The sequence below is a fragment of the Equus quagga genome, chromosome 7, assembly GCF_021613505.1.
Source record: "Equus quagga isolate Etosha38 chromosome 7, UCLA_HA_Equagga_1.0, whole genome shotgun sequence".
NCBI classification, from domain to species: Eukaryota; Metazoa; Chordata; class Mammalia; order Perissodactyla; family Equidae; genus Equus; species Equus quagga.
In genome coordinates, this window is record NC_060273.1 from 88,391,129 (window position 1) to 88,410,709 (window position 19,581).

At 34.2% G+C, this 19,581-nt stretch overlaps 1 protein-coding gene across 1 annotated transcript in view; it reads right to left on the bottom strand.

The window, feature by feature from the left end:
• The window catches only part of SLC12A2 (solute carrier family 12 member 2), a 101,763-nt gene that overhangs the window by 6,699 nt on the left and 75,483 nt on the right, over positions 1-19,581 (bottom strand). The window contains exons 17-23 of the mRNA XM_046666402.1: positions 17,909-18,049; positions 10,827-10,933; positions 9,269-9,348; positions 7,426-7,551; positions 4,287-4,334; positions 2,764-2,886; positions 1,280-1,391 (exon numbers count right to left, since the gene is read on the bottom strand). Of these exons, the coding sequence (XP_046522358.1) occupies positions 1,280-1,391; positions 2,764-2,886; positions 4,287-4,334; positions 7,426-7,551; positions 9,269-9,348; positions 10,827-10,933; positions 17,909-18,049 (737 nt within the window). The remainder of the gene's footprint in view (positions 1-1,279; positions 1,392-2,763; positions 2,887-4,286; positions 4,335-7,425; positions 7,552-9,268; positions 9,349-10,826; positions 10,934-17,908; positions 18,050-19,581) is intronic.

Genomic DNA, 19,581 nt, shown 5'->3' on the forward strand with positions numbered 1-19,581 from the left:
AAGCCTCTGATTTTTCAGTAAATAAGTACCTTTCTGGAGGCATAGCTGGCAATGAAACCTTGGCAGCAAAAATAGAGACGTTGAAACATACATATGAGAAAAGCAATCAAGAAAATAGCATTTTATTTTTAATAAAATGAGTTTTCTAAATTAAGATATTAGAAAATAGATGAGCTAAAGGTCTAATTTTTAAATTATTACTAGTACTTCTTACATAAGTCACTATTTGAAATAAACACCTCAATGAATTCCAGTGATAATCTGCCAAGTGCCTGCTATGTGTTATAGGGCCCAGAAAACTCAAAAATAAGGAAATAAATATAATACAAGCCCCAGAATGTGATGAGTAATATCAAGCATATCACAATTCAGGAAGGAAATATATCAACTAGTTGGGGGACAAAGGTAAAAAAATTACGGAAGGCGTTATAAAGAAGGTGAAAATCGTACTGGACTTTAAAGAATGGAGTATTTTAACAGAGAAGGAAGGCAGGTGAGGAGCTATTTCCAGTGGAGAGATGAGAGTAAGCAAAAGTGGAAAAGTCAGAAATCACCTACATGTTTAGAGTAGGGCAGGTGTGGAGACATACACTGAAGTATAAGGCACACTTGGGGGAAGAGAAGATAAGAATAGAAAAGGAGCAGGAGAACAGATTGTACAGGGCCTTGACTGTCACACTTTAGCATAGACTTTCTACGCTATGTAACAGAGAAGTTAAAAATATTTTGGGCAGAGGAATCATGTGATCAAAGTTCTGCTTTCCAAACATGAAAACAGGAGCAAAGTGTACAATATATGCTGAAAAGGTCAGAGACAAGACACAGGGTACTTAGAAGTACTGAAACCAGAACTAGAATTGTGACAGTACAGACAGAAACAAGAGAATGGATGACAATGGTATCCTGCATTTCTGTAGTCTAGAAGTCTACCAAATGTATCTGATATATGAATACATAATTTTTGAGCACTGTCTCCTCTGATTTAAAAAAAAGAAAGCTGCTTAACACTTTAATGCCACAAGTATTTAATAAAGACCTTCTAAGATGTCAACATATTAAAAAATACTACATAAGTAAAACCAAGTATCTATAACTTAAATACGAAGACTAAATTAAAGAGAAGGAGGTTTATTTTTTTTAACTAGAATTTTCAGCTTCAGTATAGAACAAAACAACATGACTGACATTTTCTGGATTGTCTAGTTTTTATCCTATCAAATATATACTGTAATAATGAAGTACTACTGGATAAATGCCCTTCAATTTAAAATAGACTTACGCTCTCCGGTCATGGTCTATTCTGTTTATTTTTCCACCAATGAATACTCTGATCTTACAGTCTTTCCACTTTTTCTTGGTAGTCAGAAGATAAGGTATCAATAAGGTCAAACCTGAATCATAAAAATTTAACAAATCATTTATTAAATACTAATTTCTTAATTAAGAACTTTTAATTCAATTTAGTCTCTAGAAATACATTTACTACAACTCAACACAACAAAACTTTCCTTTCTGCCTTTCCTTAATAATGTAGTAAAAAAAACATTAGGCAGGTCTGTACAAGGAGGGAGCCCCAACGGAGTCAGGACCCACACAAGACAGGCCGCGAAATGGGACAGTGGCCTAGCACAGTCGGGAGACGGGTCACATACAGGAGGACGGAGGAAATGAGAATATTCACTGAAGCTAATGGGAGCCAGGTTTCTTACTGAAATGACAAACATAAAAAGGGAGAGGCTACATTGAACCTTGCAGTGTTGGACTGGAATTGGTTTTCAATTTCTATCTACACATACAAACATACATATTTATTTCCTAGATCTGTCCAGTGAGAGTGCCTGAGAGCAGTCACACCCTAGTAGCAACGAGCATATCTAATGCCCTGATCTTTGTTTCTAAATACCATTCTCCATTAAGAGGAATCAGGGCTCCTTGGGTAAAGGGTGATTTACCAGCTGGGGTAGGGAAAGTGCAAAACTGAGCCTGGAACATCATATTTTACCAGAAAATAAAGAATGATTGGGACATGACAAATGGACATAGAAGTCAGCCTAAAGAGGATCCTGCTGGCCAAATTTGGGACAATCTGAACATCAAAACAAATAATGAGAATGATAAGTCATATCCCATTGAATAAATAGGAATCCATGAGTCCACACAGATAGAAATCAAGAGAAAGCTCTCACTTACAGTAAAATGCCAAGTAATAAATGAGGAAGAAATGATGAGATTGGAAAATCATCATTTGGCAACCACAAAACAACCACAACAATAATATATTTAAGCAGAAATATCAATGGATGCTAAAGATGGTGGTAAAAGGTACAGTAACAATGGTATATTTACATAGCCTCAAAGTAACTCCCCATTTCTGAAATACTTGTAATTATAAAAGGGGGAACCAGTAACTTTTCAGTGTAAAAACCTAGTGAAAACCACCTGCCTCAATGGTCAAAGCTAACCTTCCTAGCGATGAGACAAATCAACATCACGTGCCACCTGATGCGATCCAGACAGAAGAGCATAGCATCACTTCTGTGATAGTTCAGGTCATGAAGCTGAAGGAAGGACTGAGCAACTTCCAAACTGAAGAACACTAAGTACAACACCTGATTCTAAAATTAATCTTGTATCTTTTGGGTAAGTTGGCAAAACTGGAATGCAGTCTATGGGTGAAAGGCACACGCCATGTCTTAGTATCATTCCCACAACTTCAGTAAATTTAAAATTGTTAAAAAAAAAAAAAAATATTAACAACCTTACCTCCATCATCAAAAAGCCACCAGACATCAATAGTATTCTTTCCTTGTTTTTTCTGAAACTGTGTACTAGCTTCAAGAAGCTTTTGATCAGCTACATTTAAAGGCATAGCAGGGCCTTTGGATTCTAAAGGATTAAGCAGAAAAATAAGATGTAAGGGAGGTAAATATTGAAGTCCCTTTTGCTGAATTCCTATAGTTCCCTAACTTCCGTATATTTAAATGTTTATAAGCAGACAGTTGTGTATGGCATTCATCATAATGTTTGTAATTTCAACTTTTAAAATGGTTACAGATTAATCTATCTCTACAATAACTAAACTCATCCAAATTATACCCGTACTTTCTAATATTCTGAAGCACTCTGAATGAAAGAGAATCATAAACACCAATCAAGAAAATTATAATTGACTCCTAGATTTTGATTTTTGAAAAGCTATTTTAGACTAAATGGACAAATTAAGTTTATGCCTGTTTCACGAACATATTTCTTTTGTAATCTAGTTTCTCAATAATTTAAACCTCAAAAAAAATTTTTATTATGTTATCTGTAATATCGAAGACAGAAGGACGTGGAAGAAACAATACAATCTTGCAATTATCACAGTGAAACCTCTTAGTCTAAGAAGAAACTCCCTAATCTTTACCTCACTTTTGTCCCCTCAATACGTGAGGCCCAATTCTAAAGCCATATAAGCACCACATCTTTCTCTGAGCCACAGAAAGATGGTGGGAACTCCTTGGAAGGACACTCATCTGCTGCAGGTCTAAAGAACAATATACCAAGGGAGTTCCCATTTACATTCTCAGGAATTAAAAAAAAAAAAATCAGCACTGGCTCTGTGAGCAAGCAAATGACTATTATGAAATTCCTACACCAAATTTTTAAAAGCAGAAATCCATACGAGGAAAGCTGATTGCTTTCACAGAATGTCTATCATTCACTTTTCATGCTGCCATGATGTATGCAAACATGACGAATGATTTCGCATGATGAAATAATATGGCTACCAAACCACACTGCTCCATAACTCTCACCTCTATCTCCTTCTCATAAAATTCATGTACGTTGACATGACTGTGTATCTCCCAAACGCAGCAGGACTGTGAGAAATATTATAATTTTTGAAATGAAAAATATATTAGTATCAAAATTAAGGACTTCATTGGGTACAACTGATGGTAAAGAATGCAAGTGACACTGTGAATAAACCTATTTCAGTGTCTCTACTTATCATCTAAACCATGCAGTTAAAATTAAAAAATGAAGATTGACTTTCAGGGTTTGAATATTTCAGAAATGCTATGATGAGTTAAAAGAATTTGTCTTTGATATATCACCTTTTCCTGGGAAGATTTAACTCTTTAGTTGGACTAATGATCATTTTCTAATCTGCATTTAATAAATAACTGTAACATCACCTCACCATGGAAATAAAAACTAAAGAAAAGAAAATAATAAGGTTGGAGTTAAAGAGTTAACAGTATGAAAAAAGGGATTGAAATAAAATGATGAAAAATGCCTGCCTTTTTTCAACAGTGGTTGAGTTGGAGTCTTGCCATCCTCTTCCTCATCTAGATTATGTTTAAAAAACACAAAATATAAGTTAATTGCCTTTATATTAATAAAATAATGAAAACGTAAATAAAGCACATTTATAAACAAAACATAGTATGAAGAAACAGTCTGTGAAAAATAATCAAGACTGAAGATTGATATTTTCTACACTGAGAGCTCAGGATTTTAAAAGGCAAACGTAGTTCAGACCCCTCCAACAGGCTACTGCTTAACACTCACTCCTACATTTTATTCCTGTGAAACTGACAAAAACTTTACCAGAATATTTAAACTTTTAAATTTTCATACTTGAAATCAGTTGAAAAGATGTTGAACTATGGTTTACATAGTAGAAATACGGCATTAAAAAACTGACGTTGCAGATGATACATAAATTTTAAACACGCCACTGCATCACTGTGCAAATGACTGAAAAGTTATTTTAGAAACATTTAATGAATATTTGGTATTTGTAAAAATTAATCACCACTTAAAATATTAAGGAATTTTATCAGATAGTCTTTTGGTTTACATAAAATGCCAGGTTATACAGGAGTGATTTTTTTCAAATAAATAAATTTATATATGTATATATATATATATATGTATATGCATGTATGTATGCATACATTGGCCCATTTGTATTTAAATATGTATCAATATTTTTCTCCGGTTATCAGTTTACCTAATCTCCATTTTTTTTCTTAATAGAGGCTTGTATTATTTGTTTAAGGCATATAAAACTCTCAACCTGGATAGGAAAGAGTACACTGCAGTGAGCGCTTGAGTCAAACTCCCAGTACTCTAATATTAGCTCTAACTCGTCTTCTGGCTGTGCGACCTTGAGCTAGTTACTTAATTCCTCGTGTTCCTCATTTTTAAAATGAGTGAACAATACCCACCTCCTAAGGTTGTTATATTGCAAGCATCAATGTACTTAGCCCAGGGCCTAGCAGAAAATCAGTACTCAAATGGTGTTCTTTTTGTTCCCCTTCCACACTGTATGCTTCAGTAACCAAAACAGACATATCAAATATCTAGGACTACATAATGACTACACCAGAATGCTTACAATTCTAAAGACTTTCTAAATTGTATAATCTTTTCTATAGTTTCTATGCTAATTTTGAAAACAATTGGCTAAATAGAAAATAAACACAAAATAAAATTAATGCTTCTTTTGAATGCTATTTTCTTATGCCTGTTATGGAATAAGAACCATTTCAATTATGACATTTAATTTCATAATATTAAATATTATTGTTCTTATAAAGTAGCTATTTGATAGTATCTGTCTTTGATGACAATAAAAATTTATAAATCTAACTACGGACATTCTATATTCATTTCAAAGAGCTCAGAAATGTCAACGAAATCTTGACACTTAAAAAAGATTTAAACTAAGTTAAAGGCATTTACTCTTTTACAACAAAAAGATGAGTGGAAATGTACTGACCCCAGTTTCCTACTCTATAAAAATAATGACTTCATAAGATTGTGATACACGTTAATGAGCTAACGGATGGACAACACCTACTATGATGTGGGAAGCACATCATACACAGAGTAGATGCTTGATAAATATTATTTCTTCCCCTCCTGTCATGGCTTTACCTATTAATTCCTAACAGATTCTGTAAAGAAAGGATCTGTTTTAGTAAAGAGAAAAGAAAAAAAAAAGAGAAAATGAAAGAATGTATACGATAAACTAAAAATAAATGCAGGAACATAAGAACAGTTTTAATTTAATTTAATTTAATTAATTTATTTATTTTTGAGGAAGATTAGCCCTGAGCTAACATCTGTGGCCAAGCCTCCTCTTTCTGCTGAGGAAGACTGGCCCTGAGCTAACATCCGTGCCCATCTTCCTCTACTTTATATGTGGGACGCCTGCCACAACATGGCTTGATGAGCTGTGCCATGTCCGCACCTGGGATCCGAACTGGCGAATCCCAGGCCCCCTGAAGCGGAACGTGCGAACTTCATTGCTGTGCCACCAGGCCAGCCCAAGAACAGTTTTAGAGTCAGTTTACAGAGTTTTGAGACAAAATTGAAAACAATTATAATCAAGCCAGCAAAGAACTGAAAGGGAAAAATGGGTCTCAACTAAACTCTCAACTACTACTATTCTAAGCAAATGAGGTAAATAAGGAGGAAACAAATGAAAAAACATTAATGCTAAGTAATCTAAAAGAGATCAATTTCCCAGAGAGAGGATTTGTCCAAGGTTATCAATTTCAGAAAAAGAATGATAATCATTTTACAGGAATCAAAAGTATGATGTGGTTTGATGATTTGCAGTGCAGATTTTATATTGTGTATGTCAGCTGGGAATAGGACAGACGGAGATACTCGACTGAACAGAGGTAGGAGAGTGAGGGTGGGAGAGTAAGATTTGGAAGTCATCTCTCTTAACCTACAGATTTGTGGATGAAATTATCTAAAGTCTCATGAGATCTGAAAATCTTCTTGTGGCTTAAACCACACGAGCCACCAGGGGTATTATGTCTGTAATTATGGCCGAACAGTTCACCAACCAAATACAAATAGCTCCTTTCCTCAGAGAAACTAAAGTGAGGAACAATATTGCACTTGATTCTTTATTACGTTGTTTTACCTAAACAACTCCAGGTATAAGAAATGTAAAAATATTCTGAATATCTCAGCACGTAAACAAATGCCCCCAGTATTTAAATATCTTGATTTACCAAAAAATTATGTAAATTAATTTTATAAACGTCATTCCTTTGAGTGTCATATGCTATATGCACATTACCCTAAAATTACCATGTTTCTTTTCATGTTCAGATTTAACCTATGCTTCAAATTAAAACGTCTTATTTAAAGCAAGCATAAATAAAAACACAAGAGTATATTAGTGTATAATTAATTGGCATAGTTTCTGTCCTATAAATCTACTTTAATACCTTAAAAACAGCTAGTCATTTTGTAGCCATTTTTGAAAGTCATAAATTTTACCTGAGCAACTAGAAAAGAACAGTCCAAGTTTGAGAATGGGTTACTTTATAAGAGATGTTAGATAATAAAAACCATTTCTCTCAAAACTAAATTACTATTCATAAAATGTCTTGTTTGAATAAAAATTACCTTTATGTGTAACAGTTTTTTCACCAGATGGTATGGAAGTATCTAACTCCGATTTTTTACTATACTCCACACTCAGTACCACATCCTTGACACCAGGAGATTTCTCTTGTGATGACAATAATTCTTCTGTAAACATGAAAGTATTCAAAATATTATCTAAATCTTAACCATTAAAGAAAGGATCATGGTATAATATCAATTAAATGGCAATTTTAAGCAAAGTTTACTGTGAAATAATAACTTTATAATAAATGATTTCTTATGTAAACAAATGTGATACTCTCTTTTGAAATGACTATTCACTTAAGTATCTTGAGCCACAACTAAGCATCAGACATTGGAATTAGGTGCTGGGCAACAGTAATGAATGAGATTCATGGAACACAAGAATCTGGTAGACAAAAGGATGACATAAAATGTGAATCAACTCTGTTCTCAAAGTCATTTACACATGGAAAAACGTAAATATGACAAATATTCATATACATGTAAGATGACACACAACGCTGAAAAATTATAACCAAGACTATAGAGCCAAAACTAGAGAAGAGAGTCCTTTCCTAAGCTCATGGTGAAAGTACTGCTTCCACATTTTTAAAGCACTTCCTTAATTTTCTGTCGTTTAAGAACGAGTGAGTAAACATTTAACTTCCACTATAAAAACATTTATCATAAAGACAAACATAATATGAAATTGATCTATCCATAATCCTCATCACTGATTTGTGTGTATTAAGAGAAATAACAGAAACTATGTGAGCCTAGGTGCCAGCACTATGCTCAGAGCTTCACAGCCCATCTCTCCTTTTTAATCTTCACAACAACCCTATGAAGTAATTGTTTTAACAGATGAGGAAACTGAGGATAGAAGTCAGCAAATTTGCCCAGGCTACAAAACTACTAAGAGAAAAAGCTGCGATTTCTAAAGCAAATTTGACTCCAAAACTTGTGCTTTGTTTTTTTTTAAAGATTTTATTTTTCCTTTTTCTCCCCAAAACCCCTGGTACACAGTTGTATATATTTAGTTGTGGGTCCTTCTAGTTGTGGCATGTGAGATGTCACCTCAGCATGGCTTGAGGAGCGTTGCCATGTCCACACCCAGGATTCGAACCGGCAAAACCCTGGGCCGCCAAAGGGGAGTGTGCGAACTTAACCACTCGGCCATGGGGCCGGCCCCATAAAGCCTGCACTCTTAATCCCTATGCTAAACCAAATTCCTGTCTCCAAATCCTAACGATGAGTAATGAGGCTTTCAAAACAATTTCAATTTTTTTAAAGAATTGTTATTAAAACGATTATAACATGAAAATATCTTCTTAAAGTTCCAATCACATTAAAGCTCAGTAAATTACAGAACTATATAATTTATTAGCCAAACTGTGATATTTTTGAGAGTGAAAAGGGACTCTACTAATAATTATGCAGAATTAACAGGTACCCTAAACCTCAATAACTGTTAGAGCATGACTTTCACAAACATGAAAATGTCTAACAATTCAGTAGTGATAAAATTTTTCCTCCAACTATTTTATTTATCATGTATTTTTACAAATTTGTCCAATCTACAATCATAACTAACGCCTGTTCCTCTTAAACTTATGACTTGAATTTTATTCTCTCCATTAATAATCACTAGTGATCATCCAGGTTGGTACAAAAAGAAAACACAAACTTTGGTGAAGCCAAATAGATCTGATCTTAAAACGTCATATAACAAAGCATATGACACAGAATAGACAGTAAATATTAAAATTACAGAAGAATTTGTGAGAATTACTTATAATTTATTAACAAAATAATTTATATTTTTAAAATATAAAAACTTATTTCAAACAAGATTTACCTTGTCCTTGAAGATGAGATATATCCAGACCCTCCCGTAGGCGGATAACCACTACTCCATATTGTATGTCAAAGGCATCGCTATAATAGGAAAAAAAACCAAACACAAAAAATTTCTTTCTGTGTCCTCCTCTATAAAATGAAGGCAATACTAGATGATTTCTAAAATTACTTTCAGTTTTAAATGTCTGATTTTTTTAATATGCTTTAAAATTGCTGTGAGATCCATATAATGTTAGTTTCAAATCCTTCACCATTGGGAAATCTTATTCTTCATATACTTTATTAATCAATAGAAAGAGATTTTTTAAAAGGTAAAGTATGAGATCTGGTTACTTCCTCAAAGATGTTTCAAGGTAACTATGAAAACAAAACCATCATCTGTGCTAACAGGCAAATAATTATGTGGTTATATCTATAGTATATACAATAGGAGCTCCAGGAAGAGAAATAACTCTAGTGAGTTAAGGGTAATTGGATCAAAATTCAGACACATAGGATTTGAATCTGGTCTTAGGGTTACTTTGCCAAATACAATTTTTTTTTAAAAAAAGGACAACTGTTTGTATATGAAGAAAATCTTTATAAGAAGGAGTGAATAGGTCTATTCTATCAGCAGCTATGGCAAGAAAAAGACTATTCTTCAATCAAGTATGGTATAGTGAGAGGGAACCCTGATCCTTTATAAAACAGTGTGAATAAGATAAAGACACTTGTAAGCAAATCCCAGAATACTAGGAAAAAGAAATATTTTTCAAGATTAAGAAGAAAATCTGGCAAAAAAAAATGAAGTTTTATTCTCTTTATTAAATAACTCAGTTCCAAGAAGCATTTGTTGTAGATTAAACAGATAGACATGCAAAAATCAATAACAACATGAGCAGAGTAAAATCAGAAAGACAAGTAACAAACGAAGAAAAAGAATCTACCAGACAACCCTAAGAGGAAAGCTAAAGATACTTAAGTCAAAACTAAGATGTCTGATAAAGATCAGTGGAAATACCACTGAAAAGTAAATAGTAAACTCAGAACTTACACTTCAAGGAGCAAAACATATAAGTACAGTTTTTAAAAAGAAATGTAAATAGCTTAATGGATAAACCAAATGATTAACTACAAAATTAGTGTGAGAGGGGAACAAACCTAAACCTCTGAGGTTGATATCAGTGATGAAATGTCTTCCTTAGCATCAGACATTACAATGACATAACTTAGAAGGTGAAGGATCTGACAACGTGGGGGAACTCTGCTCAGAAACAGCTGTAGGGTTTTGAAAAAGCTTACTAACTTAAATGGAAAGCCAGAGTATACACACCTGCGTGTACACACGTGTACCTGTGAGTGAATCTTTGAGTGTATAAAGAGACATAGAAAGATCAACCAAATTTTTTGTTAATAAGATCATAAATTTCAAACCCAGATAACCCTGTGTGATTCTTTTCATTCTTATTCTTCTACTAGAAGACAGTACATGAGAAACAGGCTTCAAAAATCAGTGCAAGCTTTCAAAATTAACATTTTCTGAACCAACTAAATTACTAAATTAAAAAGGTACTCACTGAAATAAGTTTATATACAAATCCACATCCCTCATATCTGCTTGCAACCAATCTTTCTTAAATCCAAGGACAAGTGTGTTTGGTTTCATACGCCCAAGACCAGCAGCCTAAAATACAGGAAAAATGCAACCTTAAAGATATACTATTCAACAAAATGATGAAATCCTTTTTTAATGACTTTTTAAATGATGAAATCCTCCAAATGGACAGCCTCTAAACATTTTTAAATTATACATCCTAGTCAGCAAAAATTCTTGAGCACCCAATACATGCATATTTATAAATTATACATACATTAATCACATATTACTTAGAATTAAACATACACAAAATAGAAGATAAAATCAATCACTTGACAAGTTCTAAATTCACATTTGTACTTTTACGATTCGTCAAAATTTTCATATTTTTAGTGAGAGAAAGATGATGGAATATACTTCATTTTTTACAAAAATCACAACACAGAAGTGGTATTCTCAGTTACATATTTTGATAACAGCCACTAAACTCTGGAAGCAAAAGTCCAAATGGAAGACACGCATTATTAGCTGCAGTTCTGAATCACACCAAGACTAAATTTTGGGTTCTTTCTACCAATCATGCAAAAGTTTCTGCTAAATTTTGGCTGATTTCCTTCTTCAATTGTTCCAGCAATCAATTTGTTTTGCAACCTTATCAAGAGTTACAATTCAACATGCTTAGCAATTATGCCCCCCAAATCCAATGAATATCCTTTCATTAGATTCTACAACACACTGCCATTAGCCCCTAACAAGAGAGTCAACCTGCCCCTTGAAGCTCTGAAGCCAGGCATTGATTTTCTTCTCTAGCTATGAAAGTCCTAGATGGCATCTTCTTCCAATGGAAAGTTTTCTTCACCTACACTGAAAATCTGTTGTGTAGTGTAGCCGCCTTCCTTGATGATCTTAGCTAGATCTGCTGGATAACTTACTGGAGCTTCTACATCAGCACTTGCTGCTTCATGTCGCACTTTTATGTTACGGAGATGGTTTCTTTCCTTAAACCTCATGAACCAACCTCTGCTAGCTTCACTTTTCTTCTCAGCCTGTTAGGGCCTTGCTGTGGATTAGGCTTTGGCTTAAGGAAATGTGGCTGGTTTGATCTTCTATCCAAACTTTAAACTTTCCAAATTTTAAACTTCTCTTCAAACTATAGAACTTTCTCCATATCAGTCATAAGGCTGTTTTGCTCTCATCATTCGCATGTTCACTGGAGTGAAGTAATTTCACTGAGTGGAGTACTTTCCTTCAAGAACTTTTCCTGTGAATTCAAAACTGGGCTAACTGGCGTATGAGGCCTACCTTTTGACATGCCTTCCTCACTAAGCTTAATCATTTCCAGCTTTTGATTTAAAGTGAGAGACATGCGACTCTTCCTTTCACTTGAACACTTAGAAGCCACTGCAGGGTTAGTAATTGGCCTAACTTCAATATTGTTGTATCTCAGGGAATAGGAAGGCCTGAGGAGATGGAGGGAGAGAGGGAATGGCAGGTGGGTGGAGGAGTCAGAACACACACACATTTACTGATTAAGTTCACTGTCTCATATGGTTGTGGTTTGCGGCGCTCCAAAACAATTACAATAGTAACATCAAAGATCACTGCTCACAGATCCCCATAACAAATACAATAATGAAAAAGTTTGATATATTGTGAGAACTACCAAAATGTGACACACAGATACAAAGTCAGTAAATGCTGTGGGGAAAAATGGGGCTGATAGGCTTGCTCAAGGCAGGATTACCACAAAGCTTCAATTTATAAAAAGCTGCATTATCTGAAAAGTGCAATAAAGCAAAGAACAATAAAATGAGGTATGCCTGTATATATTTTGGATATTAAACCTTACCAGACATTTGATTAGCAAATATTTTCTTCCATTCATGGGTTGTCTTTTTTCTTGATGACATCCTTTGATGCACAAAAGTTTTTGACAAAATCCAATTTAGTTTTTTTCTTTTGGTGTCGTATCTAAGAATCCACTGCCAAATTCAAAGTTATGAAAATTTACCTGTGTGTTTTCTTCTAAGAGTTTTATGGTTTTGGCTCTTATATTTAGGTTGCTGATCCATTGAGTTAATTTTTGCATGTGGTGTAAGGTCACACAAGTTTTTACAGGTGATAAATCATTTTTTGCAAAAGATTAAATTAATTCAAGTGTTTATCAGCACTGATCATGTGCCAGACACTGTCCTAAGGACCTGGAATAACTGGGAAACAAAAGAAATATTCCTAACCATTGAAAGCTTACATTCATTTTCAAAATGTTCTATCCATGCACAAGTTTCTTTCAAAAAGTAAGATTTTTTTTCACTATTAAAAAAATAACGCTGGGGCCGGCCCCGTGGCCGAGTGGTTAAGTTTGGGCGCTCTGCTTCGGCAGCCTAGGGTTTCCCCAGTTCGAATCCTGGGCGCGGACATGGCACCACTCATCAGGCCATGCTGAGGTGGCATCCCACACGCCATAACTAGAAGGACTCACAACTAAAAATACACAAACTATGTACCAGGGGGCTTTGGGAGAAAAAGGAAAAATAAAATTAAATTAAAAAATAACCGTTTGCCTTCATGGGGCAGACAAGGAATATTCATTTGAAGATTATCTGCAGGGTAGCCACTAACCACACAATGTGTTTTGTTTTGTTTTGGTTTTTTTTTTTGGTTAAAGAAAACTAAGAAATATCTTTAAGTTTTTTAGCTTTTTAAAGAGCTAAGTCACAAGACAATCAGTAACTTCTTGATGGTACAAAATACTGTCAGGGTTACTCTTTTTCTCATCACAAACTTTACCATAATCTTATTATAATTAAAAGGGTTCATTTTTATAAAACTAATAATAACATCCTGTGGCATTCTGTACATTTCTGCTTTCAACTTCATTATTTCAATAACTTTCTCTTCAATGACTGAGCAAGGAAATTTCACATGTATCACTCATCCCTAATCTTTGTAAATTCCAATCAAAGTAATTATTCAGTTAGAAGAAATGTTTTCAGTTTCCATAAAACATCACAAGTTTTAAAGAAACAATTTATTACTGAAAATACATCTTTTCTGGAGCATATTTCTTTAATGGTTCATAGAAAATCAGTTTTCCATGGAATTCCATAACTGAAACTGATTTGGCAAAATGTAGTCTTATTATGCTTATTACAAACATCTCTAGTTTCCATCAAACATTCGCACTGTGCTGTTTCTTTGGATCTTCAGCAATGTGTTTTCTGTGCGTCTTCCATGAGAATTTGCTGATGAGAAATGTACTCAGTTTGTTTTCATATTTTTCTGCATATCACCGTGACTATTTTTACTGCAGCAGGAAGAAGAACTGTTTCCCCAGTGGTATGTGGCTTTTTATTTTTGTCTTTCGTTATTAAGTAAAAACAATTCTAAACATTATGGTTATTTAAATTTAGTTAAGCACTGCCATGAGATGTGTATTACTTTAAAAATCACTGAAAGACTGTAGAGTTTTGGCTACATGTTCTGGATGATCAGCTGTGATATGTTCAGCTAATAGTGATGGCCTTAAGGTATCATTAGTTAGTATCTTATGGCACAATATATAGTGAGGACGAGGCTACAGGACATGGATATAACTTATTTCAAATACTCTTATTGGCAATGTTAAATTATTTTGGTGTACTTATTTTAGAACAATTTTAAAATATCACTGTTTACCTCAAAACGTGGCTGATAAAGAAGAGGAAAGGTGTCAGAAACATCCAGCATATCCGACAGTGTAATTCTAGGCTATTTTTGCCCAGGAAAAAAGAAAGAGTTATGTCTATACTGAGACTGAATGAGATCCACTGGATTTAACGGGCCATCATGATACAATCTGATTTTTCAGTAAGAATAGTGAGTTTTCGCTCTTTAAAATGAAGGTTTAAAATTGGATTGATAATCAAGTGGCTCCTGACATTAAAATAAAAAGAAAAGAAAAGAAAAATCCAAATACCCAAGTTAGCAGTGCTAATGTCTCACTGCTAAAGGGCTCCTTAAGCAAGCTATTGATAAGATTGCCTCTTTTTAAAATAGTGAATCTCAAGTTTTGTTGTGGAGCCTGGATACCTAAATGCTAGTCTAATGATAAATAAATACTTACAAATATTATTAGTAACCAGGCAAATGAGGAGACAAAGAATGAAAAGTCAGAATGTAAGGTATAGTAAAACATATAACAAAACCTAAAGATAGCATCTCTAGAACTATAAAATAAGTCACTGTAGAAACAAATCAATGTACAAAAAACTATTCTGACAAAGATTATAAACCTCTAACAGACAAACAGGCCTCTGCCACTTTATGTAACAGGTTTACAGAAGGTACAAAGGAAAGAAAAATACTCTCAGTGACAACTTACACTCAAATTTCAGTGGTTAGTTCTACAGAGGCAGTTCATCATTTGTAAGGATATTTTATACAGTTCCTCAGATAGCTCTGCCACTAGAATAAAGTCAATCTCCTGGGCATCTTTGCAAGGCAGGTGCATTTGCCAAGTTTACAGGGCAGTCTCAAAATGATCCTGTTCTACCCATCCTAATTTTGCCCCACACTGGTGAAAATGCATGGCCCACGGGGGTGAGTACGTTAGGTGAAGGAGAGTGATGAGGAGGCTGGATCCCAACTCTCATCAACTTTATGATACTGTCATTTATCTCACAGAAATCCTCGAGGGGAGAGGTTCTTAAAAGTATAGTGCCTGGACTGGACCAGGGTAGCAGCATCACCTGCAAACCTGCTAGAAATGCAAATTCTCAGGCCTCAGCCCAGACATACTGACTGAATCATTCCAAAGCGGGGCCCAGCAGCCTACTTTAACAAGTCCAATAGGTGATTCTGATGCATGCTGAAGTTTAGGAACCATTGCTCTAAGAAAATATTTTCCTTCATAACATTTATTAAATACCTAAAGTCGTCATCAAAATGTTCCCATAAATTATACAAAAGCAAGATTTAGCCACTGGAAACAACTTTATGGGTAGCAACTTACTTGAAGTATTTAAATATTTCACATACAAAAGTGAATAAAGAGTAAAGTAACAAATAATCATGTACCCATTACCCAGCTTAAGAAAATAAACGTTACAAACACACATCAAGCACCCTATATATCCTTCTCACGCCCTCTTTGTATTCTTCCTATGCATTCCATTACTTAGGAGTAATACATATAAATTTTTAATTTACATATTTAAAAAAATTTATAACATCTTCACATTATTCATATCCTTTTTTTAACTTGCTATTTTTCCTTAATGCTTTTTGTGTTTGTGGTTTATGTATAGGAACTTTTTAAAGGAACTACGTATCATTTTTTTTCACCACTGTATAAAATTCCACTGCATGATTATGCTATAATTTTCAATTCTGTGATGGATGGCTGTTGAAGTTACTTACATTTCTTTTTCACTATTACAAATGATGTTGCTATGAAGTTTCATGCAGTCTTCTTCACATGTGTGAAAGTTTCTCTGAGGTACACACTTAAGAACGGAATGTCCTAGGATATCCACACTTTCAAATTTGCAGGACATTGCCCGGTGCTGTCCAAAGTGGTTTAATCAACATTACTACAGCAGTTCAAAGATTTCCAATTGCTTTACACCATTTTTAATACTTGAAATTGCAGGCTTAATTTTGGTCAATCTGATGGGTACAGAATAAAATTGCATTGTGCTTTTTTTTCCTTTTGTTGTTTAGGTTTCCTTTTCTTTTATATTAAATTTACATTTGCTCCTTTTCTGTTTCTCTTATTGATTTATAGTATTTTTTTATATATTCTAAACCATATTCTTTTGCTGGTAAGATGTTATCTTCTTTTGGTCTGTGGCTTGCTTTTTCATTTTCACGTTTTCTTTAGAAGCAAAAGGTTTTAAATTTTAACTAAAAAAGACCTTATCTCCTCCTTCATATTTCAACTTTTTCTGTCTTATTTAAAAAATTCTTCCCTAGCCCAAGGTCATAAAATTATTCTCTATTTTCTTCTAAAACTTAAAAAAAAGTTCTTTCAAATTTAGGTGTTTAATTCCTCTGGAAATGGTGGTTGTATCACATCTTTATAAGAACCTGTTATATTATTTTTTCACATGGATAATCGATTGTCCCAGCCCATCCTTTCAATGCCACCTCTGTCACATATAATAGTAAATTTTCCATATGAGTGACTCTATTTCTTCTGTTTTGTTCCACTATCTAATTATCTATCGCTACTTTAATACCACAACATCTTAATTACTATGGTTTTATAGTAAGGCTTTCTATTTGCCAAAGCAAGCCCACTCCCCGTCCTTATCATTCCTGAGGATTGCCTAGGCCATTCTTAAGTCTGTGCTTGTCAAGTTTTAAGAAATACAAAACAGAAAGGGCTCAGCCGAGAGCACCGGGAGCCTCCACCTCTGCTTAACAAAGCAGCTCCATATTTAACACAGTGAATGGGCTTCTGGGTAAGCTTTCATTTGAAGAAAGGGGTTTCTATAAAAATAAGTTGGCAAACACCGTCTCAACCCATTTACTTCTCCCCACAACCTTTAGGGCTGGCTGAGGAAACTGAGTTTCAGAGAAGTTAAGTAACTTGCTCAGTCCAAAATCCATAATAAGGAAGTTGCAGGGCTAGCATTTAAACTTTGGACTAATTCCAAATCCCATATTCTGACTACTCTGCCATATGCAAAGCTGAAAGAGAAGTCTAAGTTGAGTACTAGTAAATAAATAGTGAGAAATACAATAAGGAACTAGAATTTTTCAAAAATTACCTAAGGACTACCATTACTTAACACTCTTAACAAAAACCCCAGTGAGATGCAGCAGGGAGTGAACAGGAAATATCTTAGAGAAGGAGAGAAATAGGCTACGATAACTGACAAGTAAGCTCTTCACTGTCAGCCAACAGCACATTATTTCTACAGTCCCTGAAGCTCTCAATTATGCAAATCTTAGTAGTCTACTTTAATAAAGATATTTAAAAAGATTTACCATTTGTTTTAATATAAAGAATGAAAAAGTTTTTAAAAGCTTGTGCAAAACTAAAATGTAGTCATGTGAAAGGAATAATAAATTTACCTGCATCAAATACTGCGCACCTTCTCTCAAGTCATCTGCATGTACTGGAGCATAAAAAGCCTTCATTTTGTTTTTAATAAGCCATCGCTGATATTTGGTTTGATCAATAGACATTTCTTTCATGGCTTGTCTTCGAGGGCCCTTTAAGGTAAAAATATTAACACTATCTTTAATTGAAAGGTAATCTATTCCACATTTATAAAAATCATCCTGTTATACGGGCTTAAACAAAGTGCCTAAACATTGGGGTGGGGGAGAGAAGTGTAATAACAACATTTCGTTTTCATGTCAGTGAATTCTTTCTAATACTTAAGATTATGAAAAGATAGGGTTGATGGAACAGTTAAGGCATAGGGGGTGCCTGAAGGGAGAAGAGAAGAAGAAGAAACAGACTGAAAAATGAGTAAGAAGCTTTTGATACTAAGTAAATGAAAGAAATTAGAAATTATTGCAAACGGAAAAGAGATTATGCAGAGAAAAATAAGAGCCTTCAGTTTTTCTACAGAAAGTTTCCCAGTTTATTTTTCGTTTGTCCCAAATGTCTGAGTTATTAATTCTCTGTAACTTAGAAATAGCATTGAAAAGCACAGAGCTATATAATATAAATGTACTTTTTCTTCATACTTCTGTTAAATGATGAAATAACAGAAGAAAGGAAATGAGCTTTTTTAACTTACAATTCTATTTTGATCCTTGCAAGCAACACATAAAATATGTTATACACAAATGTATAAAGCAAAAATGTAAAAATAAGTTTAAGAGTACATCCTAATTAAGCACGAATAAGCAAAGGAAAAACACAATTTATCTTTCCCAGTAGGGAAATTGGCCCATTTGTAATTTCTTGTGCCCAAGACTCCAACTTGAATTGATGAACTTTAAGCTAAACTAGAAAACCCCACAGGTCCTAAGTGGGGTCAGTGTCTCAATGTGTCCCTCTACACCCCCCCCCCCCGCCCACACACACACACAGACACACATACACGGCTTTGACTTTGCTGTACAAGTAGTGTAGCAGGAGCTGGGACATGAGGCACACAACATACACTTCTAGCACCAAAACAAGATGAACGATAGAGCTTGGGAGAAGAGCTAATCTGACAAATAAATACTCTCATGTCTTATGCAGAACAGATGATCCATCATCTAGTGACTGTTTCCAATAGGCAAGATGCCAAAAACAGAAAACTACTTTTGGATAAAAGTTTACCACTATTTTTAATAATGTTCATACTCATGGTTAAAACAAAAATGAATGGGCAATTAAAAGCATGTGAACTTGAAAATTCAGCATTCATTCTGCTCTTTTTATATAACAGATACTACATATTTACCACGATTTGTCTACCTCCTCCAAACTCTTTTTTTCTGGTAAGTAAATGTTCCCAGGACTTTATGAGAACTATTAATAAGAAAAAAAAAACTGAATTTCATTTGGGCTCCTAGTTACCAAGAAGCTATTTTTCTTAGCTAAACTGTTCTATAAGGGCAATGTGGTTTGCTAAAATCTACTCATAATAAGAAAAATGATGAAGATGCAAAATTCTTATCTTTTTACAAATGAGGTTTTGAGACAGTTTGGAGGCAAAAATATTTCAAAGAAAATAACTACCATAGAAAAAAACCCAACATGGGCCAGCCCCACAGTTAAGTTTGGCACACCCTGCTTTGGC